At 32.5% G+C, this 18,354-nt stretch overlaps 1 protein-coding gene across 3 annotated transcripts in view; it reads left to right on the top strand.

The window, feature by feature from the left end:
* Positions 1-18,354, top strand: part of FBXW7 (F-box and WD repeat domain containing 7) — a 231,518-nt gene that overhangs the window by 159,020 nt on the left and 54,144 nt on the right. Inside the window, exon 1 of one of the 3 annotated variants that reach the window (XM_072724828.1) lies at positions 10,158-10,560. The exons of the other annotated variants lie outside the window; for them this stretch is intronic. Within the exon in view, the coding sequence (XP_072580929.1) occupies positions 10,414-10,560 (147 nt within the window). The 5' untranslated portion in view covers positions 10,158-10,413. Of the gene's footprint in view, positions 1-10,157; positions 10,561-18,354 lie in introns of those variants that run through there. 3 annotated transcript variants of the gene reach the window in all.

Genomic DNA, 18,354 nt, shown 5'->3' with positions numbered 1-18,354 from the left:
AGAATAGCTGGGTGCTGGCAAAGAATCTTTTTCTCTTCATATAGTCTTAAGATATATCTGCATATATGGTCTTTTTACCTGGGCTAGTTTGAGGTTCCTCACAGCATAGTGACCTCAAGGCAGACTACTTAAAACAGGGCTACCATAGGAGTATTTCAGTAAGGTGATAGTTGAATCTTTTGTATGACCTATCCTAGGAAGTGACATAATGTAACTTACAGTTTCTTTCTTGTTTGAAACAGACTCCATTGCCATTGAAAGGAGTATCAGAATACATTATAAGAAGAGCATATAAGATGGGGGATATTGCTATGACCATTTTTGGAAAACACAGGAGGTCATAATATCTTTGCTCTTATAACTGTTTCTTTTTTTATTTGGACTTTATAAAATTCAGGCTCGTTAAAACCAATTCCATATATAGTATATGTGTCTTACAGAATACTGTATTTCTATTATCTAGAATTCAGTTATCTGGCAAACTCACGTACCTGAAACATGTATAATAAAAAGTAAATCTCCAAACAACTAAATTAGAAAGTAACACAAGTTAGGCTTAACATTCTATAGAATAGAATATATATTCTAGTACAAAGCATGAGTTTAGGAATTAGATACCCGAGGGTAAAAATCTCAACTCCACTGCCTCACAGCCCTGTTGCCTTGAGTAGTTTTTTAAACCCTTTGGAACCTCAGTTTCTTTGTCTATAAAATATAGGATAATGATACCTCCCAGTCTTTTCATGATATTTAGGTAAAATAAAGCACGATCTACTAGGAACCCTGTCAATGTTTAATCCTCCTCCACATTACTATGCCAGTCTGAAGTAATACATCATTTTTCCTAAGTCTTAGAGCTGCACACTTTCTTTATTTCTCCTCTTTGTGTCTGAGAGTCCATCTCCTAGCATCCTGGGACTTCCTGCTTTCATACTGAGATCTTTCTGTTTCAGGCATTATTAAGAATTACAGAGATTGAGTTGTATTTTTAATCTTTCTAAATAACCAGTTAGTTTCTTGTTTACTGGGAAGGATGAAAACTAGAACTATCTGCTTCATTTAAATTTCAGCCATAAAATTAATGTTGATATTTACTAGTATATTTTGTTGAGTGTGAATTTTAACAGTGTAAAAGCCCAGGGATATCACTTGTCAGCCCATACAAGAATGAAATCTCTTTTCTGTAGTTTACTTCTAAAAGTATTTTCTATGCTTTTTTTTTTTTTTAAATTTATTTATTAGAGACCGAGAGAGAGAGAGAGGCAGAGACACAGGCAGAGGGAGAAGCAGGTTCCATGCAGGAAGCCCAATGTGGGACTCGATCCCGGGTCTCTAGGTTCATGCCCTGGTCTGAAGGCGGCGCTGAACCACTGAGCCACCTGAGCTGCCCAGTATTTTCTATGCTTAATGAATAATTTTGTTCTTAAATTTGATGCTGAAGTGAGTATTGATAAATGAATATAATGAATAATTTATCAATCGCTAAATATTGAGATTTATTGGTATTCAGCGAATATTGATAAATCACACACTCTCATGTAGCATGTTACTGAGAACTATATAAATGAAGTTTGTGGAACTATGTCTATTTCACTTAAGTAATGGTTTTTTATTTATAACTGTCAAAACTCAACAGTGTAGTAAACATAATTATCTTCCCTCCCTCATTTTACTTTTTAAATTGTCAACATTGTCAAATACCTTATTTTTCCATAGGTTCAGCTTTTTAGTTTTCACAGGATAAGTTCCTATAATGTGTTAAACCATCACTTTGGTGAAATTCCTACATTGTAGCTTAGTTTAATTTTTTTAAAGCTGCATTGAAAAACCACCTGCATGCCACATTATTATCATTATTATTGAAAGACATTTTAGTATTATGACCCTGTTTATGACTTCCTAGCCCATAACACTCTTCAGGATTTTTTAAAAGATTTTATTTATTTATTCATGAGAGACACACACAGAGACATAAGCAGAGGGAGAAGCAGGGTCCTTGCAGGGAGCCTAATGCAAGACTAGATCCCAGGACCCTGGGATCACAACCTGAGCCAAAGGCAGACACTCAACCACTGAGCCACCCAGGTGCCCCCAGAATTTTTATAGGAGAAATAAATGATTGATAAGTAACATTGACCTTAACTGAGAGGTTAATGAACCTTTAATGCTTAAGCTTGTTCATAAAAGTAACTTAAATGATGGACCTTAAAAAACTGATATTGAGGGAATTTGTCTTCTTTCTTACACCTAATTTTAATTTTTGAGGATTGTGGAAAATTAAGTTGTTTTAAATCCTTACTCTGTCATCACATGAGGCTTTTGCATGACTGAAATACCTGTAATGACTGGGTCATTTTTGTCATAGTTGACTTAAAGGTATAACTATAGTAATCATCAACTAAATTCTTGGTGAGCAGCTGTGTAAGACCAGTTTAACAGCTGGGGTTAACTCAACACAGACTGTAAGAGTTAAACTTAATCATGAGGTAAGGTATGTTAAAGTCATTAAGGACTTCATACTGAGCATTTCTGAAATACTTAAAAAATTCAATAGTTGGATTTTTTTTTGTTTTATCTCAAATATTTTTTAAATGTTTAATAAAAGAATGAGGAGAAGTATCATTTTAACACAATAAAAGTTTTAAGACACAAATATGGAAGTAGAATCCAAACTTCATTCCTTTAAAAAAATCATATATATTCTGATGTCACTGTTTAGGCCACTATGGTAAGTAGGAAAGAAAAATATACACAAATTATTATGGTATAATATGGAATCAGAAAACTTCAAGATTATTTTTCTTGAATTTCCTCTTGAATCATATTTTAAAAAATAATTTATGCCTGAAACTTTTTTCCAATGAAAATATTTTCTTATTATACAACACTAACATATATTCACAACAAAGGGATAAATGTCTATATTTAGAAGGTGTACACAAATGATTTGAAGCAGTGAATTTTTTTTAGATACATTTTTAAAACTGTAACTACTATTCACCAAACTATAATAAAGAAAGGCTCACCAAACTGACAGTCTAACCCTATTGCAAGAAGGCTCTATACTTGGTACTATTGGAACTGGAATATTCTTTTAAAGCTGCAAGGGACTTCATTCTCAGTCATCTAGTCTAGCCTCCTTGTTCTAGAAATCTGAAATAGTGGTGAAGCTGAAACTAGAACTTAAAATTCACCCAGTATTTTTCATATGCTGATAAATTTACCTGGAGTATGACTTTCAGGTAATTTGCTTGAGAGTTGACTGAGGCAACATTTAGTCAAGAAAAATTTAGTTGTAAATAAGTTAAATAATTGGGTTTTTGGATCATGGAATTTCTGGTGTACCATAGGGTAGTGTAGTGATCATTTTGAAGGACTTGTTTGGTTGGTTTTTCTATATCTTACTTTTTATAACTTTATTTTTAACCAATTATTCAGAAATAACTAGAAAATTCCAGCAGAATTCAGAAACAACCTAAGTGTCCAGCTGTCAGACCTTGGGTATGTATATCAAAGCAGTTACAGCACTTTAACCTGCTATTGTAGCATTTTTACTTTGACAATGTAAAAGTATATACAATGATTATTTATACATAATGCTTTTATTTTGCAAATGACAGATCACCAGATCACATTTTTTATAACATTTGTATAAACTGTTTGTGCTATTTTGGAACCCAAGCTAATTTCTCTTAAGTACTCAGGGACTCCCTCGGTGCCCAGATAAAGAAAATTAGCAGGGGCTTCGTCGGTGCCCAGAAAATAGAGCAATCTCCCTTTTTCCATGGAGGAGACATACGTTCCAGGAGTCCCCCAGTGGATGCCTGAAACCCTGGATAGTACTGAACTCTATAAATATAGAGTTTTGTCCTTTATATACGATAAAGTTTATAAATTAGGCACAGTAAGAAATTACCAATAATAACTAATAATAGAACAATTATAACAGTATACTGTAATCAGAGTTATGTGGATATGGTTTCTCTCTGAAAGAATCTTACTGTACTGTACTCACCCTTCTTGTGATGATGTGAGATGATTAAAAATGTCTACATGATGAGATGAAGTGAGGTGAATGATGTAGGCATTGTGATGGAGTTTTAGGTACTATTGACCTTTTGGCGATAGGTCAGGAGGAGGATCATCTGCTTCCATAGTTGACTGTGGTTAACTGAAATGGTGGATAAGGAAGGGACTACTTACTATACAATAATAGGTTATAAGTTATTAAATGTAGAGATGAATATAATACCTCAAATACATTATAATTAGAAGTTGTAATCTTTTTTAGAGAACACTAAATATTTAAATGTCTTTTATAGGAGTGTCAGGGTGTCTCAGTTAAGTGGCTAACTCTTGATTTTGGCTCAGGTCATGATCTCAGGGTTGTAAGAATAGCCCACCATGGACCCTGCTTAAGATTCTTTCTCCCTCTCCTTGTGCCCCAACCCCCGCTCCCTCTCAAATAAATAAATAAATAAATAAATAAATAAATAAATGTCTTTCAGAATTTTTAAGGAATCACTTCGAATGTTTTTAATTTTTATAAAATGTCTCTATTCATTTGATCTATGCCTTTTGTGAATAATAAAAATTTTAAAGCAATACCATATATTTATCTTTTTTTTTCCTTACTAAATCTGATGGCATTTTTGTTTCTAAAACTGAAGTAACAATCTTGTTTGGAATTTTTTTATTTTTTTGCAGTTTTTTACTATTGTAAACTTGACCATTTATCATTAAACAAAGAAACTTAATCGCTTGATTTATCATTGTTTTCCTCTGTTTAAATTGCTCTATCTTTGTATAGGGATTGCTTGGACTAGGAAGATCTTTAACACTCTGGTATCTAAGGTGTTAGGAAAGATGGAAAAGAATGAGTGAGATAAAGAAGATAATCTGTCTCACTCTGTATCCTAAATAAATGAGTATACTTGATAATACCATATTCTTATCTCAAAAGGATATTGATTCTGATTTATTTCACCTTAGTAGTGGTATAATTTTAAGCATCTGGAATTTTTTCTGTTTCTACCAAAGAATAAGCCAAGTCACTTGTTGCTTAAATTCATGGTAGTGAATAATACTGGGTTTAAAATGACAGGCTGATATTCTCCCTGTCAGAAGTGTTTGGTATGGGGCTTTGAAGAATCTTGATATACAACCATTATTACTTGTAGGTAAACTTACCTTCTAATTTCAGCTGAATCAAGAATAGTTTATGAAAATGGAAATCTTTATGCTACTTATATGCTATGGCCTTTGGTCAGGAGCAATTAAATCCTAGCCTTCTGTATAATAAAGAATGAAAGAAAAGGTAGAAATCCAGAATAAACAGTTGTAAATCTTTTTGTCATCATAAGAGAATTAGAATGTATGGGACTATAATACATTTTAGAAATGCCCATATTAGGGATATTTGGTGCATGAGCTTTTATCTAAAATCTTCTTTGACCAGTACACACTTTTAGAAGAAAATCAGAAAATGGTAAGTGGGCAAAAAACCTTACAGAGAGATCTTTATCACAAGTTCACTAATGTTGACTTGTTGGATGAATAGTCAGTGACATCTGAAATTTTAAAAGACACCACAGTTAAGATATTGCAGATTAATTTTTAGGTAAAAATTTTGACAATTATGGAAACCTGTATAAAACATATAGATGATGTTTTAAAATATTCTACTTTAAAGTTGAATATTACAGATGGATTTTAGAATCTCTGCTTGCTTTCCCAGCAACTCTTAAAATTGATATATATTACAAAACTCTATGTGGTTTTTGGTCCTATTATAGCAGCAACAGTAGTAGTAGTAGTAGTAGTAGTAGTAGTAGTAGTAGTAGTAGTAGTAGTATCTAATGTAGCAATAATAGTGGTAGTAATGACAGTTAACAGTATTGAACACTTACTAGATGTGAAGCATTATTATATGTGCTTCACTTACATTAACTAATTTAATACCTATAAAAACCCTGTGAGGAGGTTTTGTATAGATGAAGTTGAGGCATAGAGGCATTAATTTAAAGTCATACTACAAATAAGTAGTAGGCTTTGGACTAAGGCAGTTTGGATCTAGCATTGATGCTCCTACCTATTATATTACACTTCATTAGTATTTGTTGGTATCATCTTAAAAAGAGTTTGTCTGTTTTGCAGAGTTGCAGCTTGGGAGAGGAGGTTAATTAAGAGTACCTTAAATGTTTTAAAAAATATGATTGAGACTAAGACTCTATTTATTTTTTTGAGCACATGTAACTAGGTGCATTTTAAAGTTAACAATTAGGGTTCTTCTATGCTTTTCTATGATTTCCCTCATTGACTGGGTTTTTCTTGTGTATTTGAAGTTTTGGTATTTTCCTGCTGTGTGAGAACATTGCTTTAGAAGTAGTGTTAACTTGAATCCTCCAAAATGATAAAACTTGGTAGTATATACTTTTGAAAATTAGTACTCACTTTGCTCAATCGCAAGGAATGTCTCTCTTTTACAGAAATACATTGTAGAAACGTAATCAGATTTAGTATTTAGTTTGCTAAAGTTGCAGTGCTCTGTACTATCCAGTTGAGGGCAGCTATTTACTGATTAAAAAAATGAGTTGGATTAGAGTGTTACTATGTGTTCACCAAAACTTGGTTATCTAATGTAAAACATATTTAATATATAAATAGCCCTAGTTTTTATTCTTATTATCATCACAAATAGTTTCTTGAAAGTGAAAAACTAATTCTACTTCTATAATATTTTTTGCTCTCTTATAAGCAGGAGAAAGAGAACACTGTTCATTTTAGTTTTAATTTTCTCAGTCCAAATATTTTTTAGTTCCAAATCTTTTTTCCTCTTTAGGATCAGACTCCAAGTTGATTAAAGAGTTTCCTGTCTTCCTTGTCTTTAAACTATCTGCATGTAAATACATGTAACTCTAAAATTCCTTAAGGGTTTTAAAAAAGTGAGAAATTATAAGTTTCAGTATGTTACCTCTATTTCTGGATTAATTGAAAGTTAAGTTTGGAGTTGATCTGTTTCATTTATTTTCTGTGCAGAATGAATATGTTAAACTTGTGGAATGTAGTGTGTTCTTTTAATTTTTCTGTAACATAGTTTAAGTTACATCTTTGTGGTTCAGAGAAGGAATTTTGAAGATTTAATAACTGGGGCAGCCCCAGTGGCGCAGCGGTTTAGCGCCGCCTGCGGCCCAGGGTGTGATCCTGGAGACCCTGGATCGAGTCCCACGTTGGGCTCCCTGCCTGGAACCTGCTTTTCCCTCTGCCTGTGTCTCTGCCACCCCCCCACTCTCCCCGCGTCTCTATGAATAAATAAATAAAATCTTAAAAAAAAACAAGATTTAATAGTTGATTTTAAAGATATCACAGATTTTTTTTGAGAATAAAGAGTATCAGTCTACAGAAAACTATATATAATATTAACAAAGATACTAATAGTTATTTGGAGAGGGGGCATTCCATGGGAACTGCAGCGAAGGGATTTTTCTAATAAAGAGTAAATATAGCATATGATTTGAGAATATGTTATACTGGAAAAAAAGTGTTAAGAAATAAAGGGAGCATCAGAAGAGATGCTGAGACTGGAATGATGCTACAGATGTTCATCTCCCCCCACCCCTCTAGTGGGGCTGTATACATTGTGATCTTAGATAATAGTCTCACTTTTTTTTTTTCCCTTTTCATATCAAATTAAAGATTTCCAGCATACTCTTTCTATCCCTATATCTCTGTTGTGTGTGTGTTTGTTTTGTATTTTGGTGTTTATGGTTCTAAATTGTTTACTTTTTTTATTAAAGTGATTTTTTTTATTGTGGTTAAATATCCATAGCATGAAATTTATCATTTTAACAGTGTTTAAGTGTGCAATTCAGTGGCTTTAAATACATTCACAGTGTTATGCAACCATTACCACTATCCATCTCTAGAACATTTTCATATTTTTCCAACTGAGACTCTTACATCCATTAAACACTAACTTTCCAGTCCTTTCTCTGACTTGCTGCTGGCAACCACCATTATACTTTCTGTCTCCATGAATTTAGCTATGCTAGTACCTCATGTAAGTGGAATTGTACAACATATTTCCTTTTTGACAGACTTATTTCACTTATCCATTATGTCTTCAAGGTTCATCCATATTGTAGCATGTGTCAGAATTTCCTTCCTTTTTAAGACTGAATAATATTCTATTGTATGTATGTACCACATTTTAGTTTGCCCATTCATCTGTCAGTGGTTACTTGGGTTGCTTCCATCTCTTGGATGTTGTGAATATGTTGCTATGAACATGGATGTATAAATATCTGTTTGAGTCCCTGCTTTCAGTTCTTTTTTTGGGGAGTGTATACCCCAAAGTGGAATTGCTGGATCACTTAATTTTTTGAGGAACCTCCATACTATTTTCCCACAGTGAGCTACCTACATTTTATGTTCCCAACCAGCAATACACAAGTATTTCAATTTCTCCACATCCTTGCTAACACTTATTATTGTCTGTGGTATTTGTGCATGATTGATTGATTGTTTTTAAATAATAGCCATCCTAATGGGTGTGCATCGGTGGTTCATTCTGGTTTTGATTTGAAGTTCCACAATGATTAGTGATATTGATCATCTTTACATGTACTTATTGATCATTTGTATATTTTCTTTGGAGAAATTTGGTTGTTTACTTTTGTATAGTTAAAAATGTCATCCCTGGTATTGATTCTGCTTTTTTTTTTTTTTTTAAGTGGCTTGAGCTCATGGGGCTTGAACTCATGACCCTGAGATGAGATTAAGACCTGAGCTGAGATCAAGAGTCAAATGCTTAACCAGTTGAGCCGCCTTCACCCCAATGATTTTGCATTTTTAACTACATTTTAGATTATGGTGTAAAAGGAAAATGTACCTTAATAAAAAATAATAATAATAATAATAAGCATCTTGGTGGAACTGGGAATATGGCCTGGCTTCCCAGTTAGCCCACTTTACATTTAATAGGACATCTCTCCAAAGTTTTTTTAAAAAATTACTCATTTCTGACATTCTCCTTTCTCATTCTCTCCTTATCACATTCTAAGTTCCCTTACAGAGATCAGTAAAAGCAATTGGAAGAAGAAATAAGTCAGATGACTGGCATTTGGAAGGGGACAATAGAATGGAAGGAGAGAACAAACTAACTGAGGATTGTGAACAGACAGTTCATATCCATTACTTACCATATATCAAGACTACTCTCTATAAACTGAGCTTTTTTTCTTATCATCTTCATAATAGTGTAGTTCATGGGTTTGAATATCAAGTGTCATATTAATTAACATTGACATAAGAGCTTAATTTAGGGAAATATTTGAGGTAATGCTAAAAAGATTAGGGCCATTTTGAGGAAAGCCTTCATCTCCATATTTTATCATAGGAGTTGGAGACCCATTGAAAGTTCTTGAGGAGTGGATTGTGCACTATATTCTCTCTGTGTTTTAGGAAGATATTTCTGACCATGATATGTTGGAGAAATTCGGCACTAACGATTTGTGATGAATGGTTAGTTATTATTTTACTATAATTAATACCCATCACAGGCTGCATTTATAAATGCTTGGGTTTTAAAAAAATAATGTATCTTTAATCACATGACTTCTACTTTGAAGTGGAATCACTGAGTTTTTGAGAATTAAAGATTGAATTGACATTTGCAAACAACTGAAATGTCTACTGATAAGATTAATGAGAAGTGCATATTAATAGCTTTAGAGAGAGAGTCGATTTAATGTCTTAGTACGAGGTAAAGAATGGTATGTATGGAAAAGGAAAAGAGCAAAAGAGCATGCTTAAGACAAACACTTGAAAACATAATGCTCATTCTGAATATATCTAAGAACAGATGTGTGTTTATATTTTTTCAGTATGAATGAATATTGTCCTTAAATTTGAAGCACATTTCAAAACATTCCTAAAATATTAATTCTGATATTTGGGTAAGGAAGACTCAAGATATTTAAGAGAAAATACAGTGTTTATTTTTTTGGATTTTTGTAAAGAAAACTTTACTTTCACTTTCTAGGGAATACCTGAGTTAGTAGTTAGAGAAGTTTAAAAGGGACCTACAGCATTGCCCTGCTTTGGTTGTATTCGCATTACTGACTTTGTATGGGAGGTTCACCAGCTGTTTGACTGGCAGGAGCAGCAGCTTTCACTTCAGTAGTTTATAATTCCTGGCTATTCTAGGATAGTTTGCACTTCACCAAGCCTCAGACAGGTCAGGACATTTGGTAGGAGAAGGTTGAAAGACAAAGCAGCAGGCCTTGGGTTCTCGGCCTTTTTTTTTGTTTTGTTTTTTAATTAGAAAATTATATTTTAATTTGTGCTTAGAGTTTTTAGTAATGTGCTTGTATTACATGTAGAAAGTATTCATCAACCTAGAGGAATTTTAAAATGTCAAAACCAGGAAAAGCTACTTTAAACCATGGCTTGGTTCCTGTTGATCTTAAAAGTGCAAAAGAGCCTCTGCCTCATCAAACTGTGATGAAGATCTTTAGCATTAGCATCATTGCCCAAGGCCTCCCCTTTTGCCGAAGACGGGTAAGTCTTGCATCTGAAAAACAGGAATGTTTATTTAAATCAAGTACTTCTGCTTCCTTTATCAAAGAAATGCTTCAAATTTCAATTGATATTTATAAATAAAATTACCAGTGCATTCTGTAGCCAAATAAAACTTAAGTGGTAGTTATAATAGTATGATAGAGGCCTGGAAGGCAGGGTTACCCAATCCACTTTTTTTCCTCTCACTTATTTTTCATGATATTAGAATCATTTAAATTTATTTAAAATTGGTAAATGTAAAAAGGATGTTTTAAAATATGTTAGCAAATACTAAAACCCCCAATTTGTAGTTTTTATTCTGTGGGAAAAGCAAGAAGCTGGTGGTATTCTTCTTATATATATATATATGGGAACTACAGCGTTTAGCTCTTTTAAAGAGTATTCCAAGTTCCCTAGATTTATCTGGCCCTTAGAGCTGTGTTATTTTAAATTGCTATTTTTTTTTAATTCAAGCTTAATGTAATAGGTACTTTACTTTTAGCTGTTATATAAAATAAAAATAGCATGCTATTGTGTGGCAGTTACGATAGAGTTTATATATAGACAATCCTGAACTAACAAACATTTTGTAGAACTTGTGCTAACATATAATTGTTATGATCTATTAGATATTTTTCAGGATGACATTCTCTTCTCCGTTACCAAGTTCTGATCCCATTAATATTAGCAGTTTTATTGTATTTTTTTGTGTTAACTTGGTATTGCTAGTTTGAATTATTAACCAGAGTGATACATTTTTAGATCTAAAATATGTTTATGATCCTGAACTCATTAAACCAAGAAAACACCATAAAAATCTGAGATCAAATGGGTGTTTGCATCTAACAGTGCTATTAATGTTTTAATTCCCTTTTTACCTTTTTTTCAAAAAAAAAAAAAAACTAAAAGGGAAATATTCTACTAAACAAGTATATTAACACACAATGCCTAAAAAACATTTTTCTCCTTAGTGAAAAGAATCTTTTATTTGCTGGGACTTATTAACCTTTGTAAAAATATGTTTTCAAATTATCTTAGTTCCTTTTGAGTAGTTTCCACTTCTACTCCAGACAAGTGGTAGCCATGTTGAAAAACATTTTGAGTGAGGTTTAAATGTAATACAGTTTCAGCATTGAAAATGGAATACAAATATCTCCATCACTCTTTAATTTTCTTCTTTAGTATGATGTTAGAAAGGGTTTATTTTGTCTTCTTTCATTTGTCACTTTTGTAACTTCTGAATGAGGTCACTATTCTGATTTAAGCATTTACACAGAGACCTCTAATAGCTTTAAAGTCACTAATAAACTAATTTATTATTTTAACACTTCCATAAAGGAAAATACCAACACAAGTAAATTTTTAAATTGAAGAAAAGAAATGTGAGTTTTTTAAATGAAAGGATTAAGATACTTAAAAACAAGATAATCTGGTTCTTTGTTGTTATTTCTAATACATTCTTAGGTACAATATATGGTAGATTACTTCATTATGTCACAGTTAATGTTTTCTACCTTTATTTTCTAATATATGTGAAATTTAAAAGGCTCAGAAGCAGCTTCTATAAGAAAAATTAATAGAAAACTTCAAGGCTTTCCCTGAGGGCTTCATAGGGTCACTATGCAGCTTGACTTTTCTAGGTTACTATGTTACTATAGCCTTGCATTTGTAATAACGGAAGAGAACTAAATTTGAAAAATAAAAATCATGAGAACATTTTCTTTGGAAGATAGTTAAAAAACACATTTAGTCTTAGACTGCCTGCCTGCCAGGAACTTACTATTGCATAACTCATTGACTCTGAGTACTAGAAATATTAGAGAGATAGGGTAATTATATATATCCCCCCGCCCCCATTTCAGGGCTGGTTAATTTAGATAGTTTTTAATTGATTTACATGTTCTTTGTTATTTAATTTATTCACTTTCCTTTGGTAAGTTGATGATTAACATTTTTAAAATTTTATTTTTCTTTATCAAAGATTTAAGAAAACTTTTGGTATGATATGTAATTAATCCTTTTTTTTTTTAAGTAACATACAGTATATCACTTACACTGGGTATATTTTGCTTTCAAGCCACTTATTCTACACTGACAATAAAGTACACAAAGCAGAACGATTTCTGTATTTTGTAGGCAGTTTTTTTTTCCTTTTCAATAGTGAGCTACTGTGCACTACAGTGACCTCTTACCAGAATGTAGCAGTCTTATTAAAATTTGAAGAACAGGGATCCCTGGGTGGCGCAGCGGTTTGGCGCCTGCCTTTGGCCCAGGGCGCGATCCTGGAGACCCAGGATCGAATCCCACATCGGGCTCTCGGTGCATGGAGCCTGCTTCTCCCTCTGCCTGTGTCTCTGCCTCTCTCTCTCTCTCTGTGTGTGTGACTATCATAAATAAATAAAAATTAAAAAAAAAAAAATCTTTAAAAAAAAAAAAAATTGAAGAACATGATACATCCCTCCAGCCCTCATAGAGGTTGATCCATTTAATGTTTGCACAATAAAAAAAAAACTTCAAAATTTGTGAAAAATCCTTTAGTTGCTATAACTTCAATGTACATCTCTCGAAATGTTTTCATAAAATTTATTTACCTCACTATTAAGTATAATATTGGTACTGGTAGTCGAATTTATTTTTATATAAATTATTCTAGTCTTTCATCAGAGGTATTTTGGAATTATACTAACAATTGTAAAGAAATAACAATCTAGCTGTTAACTGGTTACTGTAAATCAAAATATTTTTAGTATTAAGGTCCTCATTATTTATTTACATTTGCTTAGACATTCTTGGTAATAAGTTTCACTTGGAATACTTTTTTAAAAATGTAGGATCCTGGGGCATCTGGGTGGCTTAGTTGGTGAAACGTCCAACTCTTCATTACATCCAACTCTTGATTTTGACTCAGGTCATGATCTCAGGGTTGTGGAATTGAGCCCTTGTTGGGCTTCACACTTTGCATAATCTGCTTGGGATATTCTCTCTCTCTCTCCCTCAGCACGTCCCCCTGGTTGTGCGCTCTCTATAAATAAATTAAATAAATAAATAAATAAAATCTTTAAAAAAATGTAGAATCATAGGTTCCCCTCTTTTTGGATAGTTTTATGTAAGTGATCTGGATTAAGGTTCAGGGATCTATGTGTATTTTTAAAAGCCCTGTAGGTAATTGAATCAGAAAATTTGAGAGTACTAGTTGAGTACATAACTTTTTATTCTAAAAGAACTGATTCTCCTTGAGAGTAAGAGAAATTTTCCAGGAAAAACTTATTTATTCTATAAAATCACTGGATATTTTCAATTTTCTTTGAAATTGGAATGCCCAATTATGGTAATACTGTCTTTCTTAAATCCTAAGGTATGTTATTTTTTCTCATTATAAACATAAATAGGAATGTTTAAAATGCGAAAAAATAATGTACCTTAGATAGAGTTTGATGGAATTTTATAGCTTATTTGGTAGCATTTTTTTTTTTTTTGATAAGAGAAACAACATCTTAACAACTAATAATAGTAAGAAAATGTATTTCAGTGCTTGAATCACATTTCTTAACTCCTTCTGTTTGGGAGATTTTAAAACATTTACAGTATTTTCAGAAAATTACTCTTCATTGTTATTTCTTGGTAGAAATTTCCAAATGACATGAAAACGACAATGGATATTGGGCTTTTAAAGATACCTGACTGTGCTGGCATATATACAAAATATCATTTTTAGAGTACCATATATATGCTAGGTTTAAACCAAGCATTGGCAACAGAGCTAAGGGAGTGGTGTAGAACTGCTGGTGGGAGTGGTGGGAGGTGAGGTGGGGTCAGTATGGGACAAGGACTTGTTCCTGAGACACGAGAGCTCAAACAATAATGAAATATATGACTGGGATTTTCTGATAGTTTGAAATAATTTTGTAGGAATTATATTCCATATGAAGTTCTAGTCAAAATACCACATTTAAAATAATTTTCTTTAAAGTGAAAATAGAAATAAAATTAGAATATTTGTGTCATTTGAGAAAATGTTAATAGCACTCTGTGTATTGTTATTATTGCAGGGTAGCTTAAGTCAAACTATTTCTGCAAAGGGCCAGTAAATATTTTAGGCCTTGTGGACCTTTTAGTCGCTGTTAGAACTACTCATCCCTGCCACTGGAGCATGAAAGCAGCTGTAGACAATACTTAAATGAATGGCTGAATGGACACAACTGTGTTTTAATAAATATTTACCTGCAAAAGAGTGAAATCTGGATTTGTATGCTTATAATGATACTATAATAAATCTCCTGTGTATGTCTTTTTTGCTTGTATATAAGTTTCAGCTCATGGTAAATTTTTAGAATGAAATTGTTAGTTAAAGCTGTAAGTCTTACATTTTCTTTAAAACTATCATCCTCTCTTCTAATTCTTTGTGGTTATGTAGAAAAAAACTTTGTGTAGCTAACTGCTAGAATTTTAGCTACTACTTAGTATTTCTCTTCATAATATACAGTATTAGTATAATAAAGCTATTAATAATTGCCATCTTTTTAAAAGAACTCACTATGTATTCTAGGCACTGTTTTAACTCTTTTGTATATCTTAACCAACTTAATGCTTAAATGACTTAAATGTTTAAGTACTTTAAATCAGGTATTCTCTACATTCACTAGACTAGAAAATGGAGGCTCAAATCAGTTATCTTTCCCAGTTTTCTTGGTGAATAATAGAGCTGGTATTTAGTAGAGCTAATGCTGCACCTAGTAGCAGTAGCCATTCTCTTTATACATTTTGTTTTCATGTGAACTTAACACTTTGCAACTATTAGTATTTTGGAGGGTAAGCCCGGGACCCTATCATTGTTGACATTGTTTCTGTGAGAAAATAGATTCAAAGATTAAGACAAGTAACTTACAAATAACTTTTGATAGCAGAGAACTTTTATAAATACAGGATTTTTGTTGTAATCTCTTTTAAGAGGTTTCATTTATAAAGTTATCCTACAGATTATGCAATAATTATAATAATAAAAAACTGGAAATATTTGAACAGTATGCATGTTTGTCTATTGTCTTTGTAAGCTGAGGGATGATCCCTTTTAAAAATTATTCATGACACTTGTTAAAATGGCAAGATAGACTTTATTCAGGGGCACTCTAGTGATATATAGGTATAGGTAACTACTACAAAGTGAGTAGGGGAGTGAGATTGGGCTCAACCCAAATACAACAAAGAAAAGTGAGAATTTATAGCCAAGGAACAGTTTGGTGGGCAGTGGTAGAAAATTACTAAGAGGAAACATCGGTAGGGGGATTCTGGCTAAACCAGTTTAACATCACCTGGAGGATGATAGAGGATGAGGAACCCAGCAGTCATGAAAGGTGATCATATACCAAGATTGGGAGGATTCTGGTTAAACTGAGTAGGATTCTTGCTGAAATCCCAAAGACAGGGCCTAGTTGAAAAAGAGCTCAGTGAGCCTATCTAGATTTGGTCAAGAAGAGAATCTTTGGCAGGCAACAACTGGACAGATCAACCATCCTCAAACTACAGTGCAGTATCATTCTCATCAGCTTCTTCAACTAGCACTTTTGACAACGAGGGCAAAAATTTAAAACAACATTGTACCTCTCTGAGCTTCAATTATGTTTTAAGTTTTTCCTTCATTGTTGAATTATCGATGATGATACTAGACACCTATATTCAAAATTTTAACCTCATAAATAAGGTTAATTTAATTAGCTGTTTTTGTATGTGTACTATTCAGTTAGTTTAAGCCGTCTATAATTTTAATCTATGCCCTTCTCATGACTGTTGACTAGTCTATTAGTACCTTTTCAGCAAAGATCTGCCAGGTTTATCAAATAGTTATATTACCTTTGTTTTTAAAAACATCTATAATTGCTTACAATAAGTTTCATTTGTGGGAAGATTTTGTATATACCCGGAAAGTTAGACCATCATAAACTCTGTTGCTAAACCAACCTGTGAGTTATTATCCTTCTGAATTTATTAATCCTGCAAATTCTCCAGATTGAATGGTGATACAGGGAATTTGAATTTTCTTCCAATAATTAATATCTTTTACTTTTCTTTATAAAAATAAGATGTACTTAGTATATACAATTTAGAAAAAATAACTTTACAATTTCCTAAAGTATTAGTAATACCACTGCTCAAAAGAGCCACAGTAACAATTTTAAGTAAATAATTTTTTAGCAATATTAACTTTAATTCATTTTTAGTATATTGCTGGTGGTTTCCCATAATTGTAGTTATTCAAAAATATATAATCTAAATGAATGCTCCATAATTTTCCTACTGTTTTTGATTTAGACAGTACCTGCTTTGAGCTTTTTTATATATGAATCTTTACATCTCTTTACACTGATTTCTAGAAGTAGAAGTATTGGGTCAAGGAGTATGAACTTTTTTAGATTCTTGACAAATACTGCTAAATTGTTTTCCAGAAAGTTTGTACCAATTAAAAACTGGTATGAGGGATTTCTAGTGTTGTTTTAAAGAGAAAGAAGTCATATTCTAAGCAAATTTATTCCTATGCGGTAAAGTTTTGTGGATTTTAGTAAATTCTATGTTATTGTATTTCTAATTATTCTAGGTTTTTTATCACAGGGAATTTTTTTTTCTTTTTGAGAAAGTAATGAGATAGGTTTATGCTTAACAGCTTCAGGAGGAAAATATGTAAATAGATTAAGAAATTATTAGTTGCTCATGTGATTTTATTTTTTATTCTTTCTGAAAAATATTTGTCATGGACCCATCACCCACATAATTTTCAACTATAATTTTCTTCTCCTCCCAGTTCTAAAACTAAAATCTATGTTTCTATCTAAACAGATGAGCTATATGTATAACTTTATGATTTATTGCATTATTTTCACTGCAAGTCTTAGGATCATTTCAGTTTTTGTGTCACCTTAATTTATCCTTTTATATTTCTGAATTTTAGTGTGATATTTGCACTGTATAAATGACAGCCTCTCCCAAAGTATATTGCTATTAATAATATCTATGACAAGAGTACTTCTCATACTAACAAGAGCAGCTGCCTATTTCTTATAGCACTACTACTTAGTTTTACATTTCTGACATAGCTTTGCTGTTAGCCCCAGTCCAGGTTTACCTTTTTTTTTTTTAATCTAGTCCAGCCATGATTAATTCTTATTGGAAGTAGTTGTAGCAAGTCTGCTCTTTTAAAATGTCTTGATGCCTGAAAGGCATTTCATGAAACTCAATATCCATTTCATGGAACTCTTAGCCAATTAGAAATAGATGGATGTTTCCCTAACATACAGAAATATGAAACCTTTAAAAAGCCAGCATCCTCCATCTCTTCCCTAGACTGGTCTATTCAGGTGTCCACCAGTTACATTTGTGCCTCTTTCTTTCTAGATCCTTTCCATGACATCACAGTCTAGCTTCTTTCTCTGGTTGGAATGTTTCTCCTGGCACTGATTGCATCCACCGTAGTCCTCACCCATCAGTGGAATATACTGTAATTGTTGCGTTACATTTGGCCCTTAGGCAAATTGTGTACTGCCTAGTGATGTTATTTGATAGCTTTATATAGTTATCTTGTCTCCTCAATTAGGCTATAAACTCTTTGAGTTCAGAAATTATCTTGAATGTCTTTTTATGCTCCTAGTGATATGCAGGAGAAGGTTAATATAAATATTCTTATGACTAATGTGTTGAAGTATGTGTTAAACTTGGAAGATTCTGAAGGAGTTTTTGTACTGTTAAGAATATGGCATGTTTTTGTTTACTAAATGTTTTAAATGACTGTGCAGCTGTGATTTTGAA

The sequence above is a fragment of the Vulpes vulpes genome, chromosome 10 (genome assembly GCF_048418805.1).
Source record: "Vulpes vulpes isolate BD-2025 chromosome 10, VulVul3, whole genome shotgun sequence".
Taxonomy (NCBI): domain Eukaryota; kingdom Metazoa; phylum Chordata; class Mammalia; order Carnivora; family Canidae; genus Vulpes; species Vulpes vulpes.
This window is presented reverse-complemented; position numbering and strand designations above follow the sequence as displayed.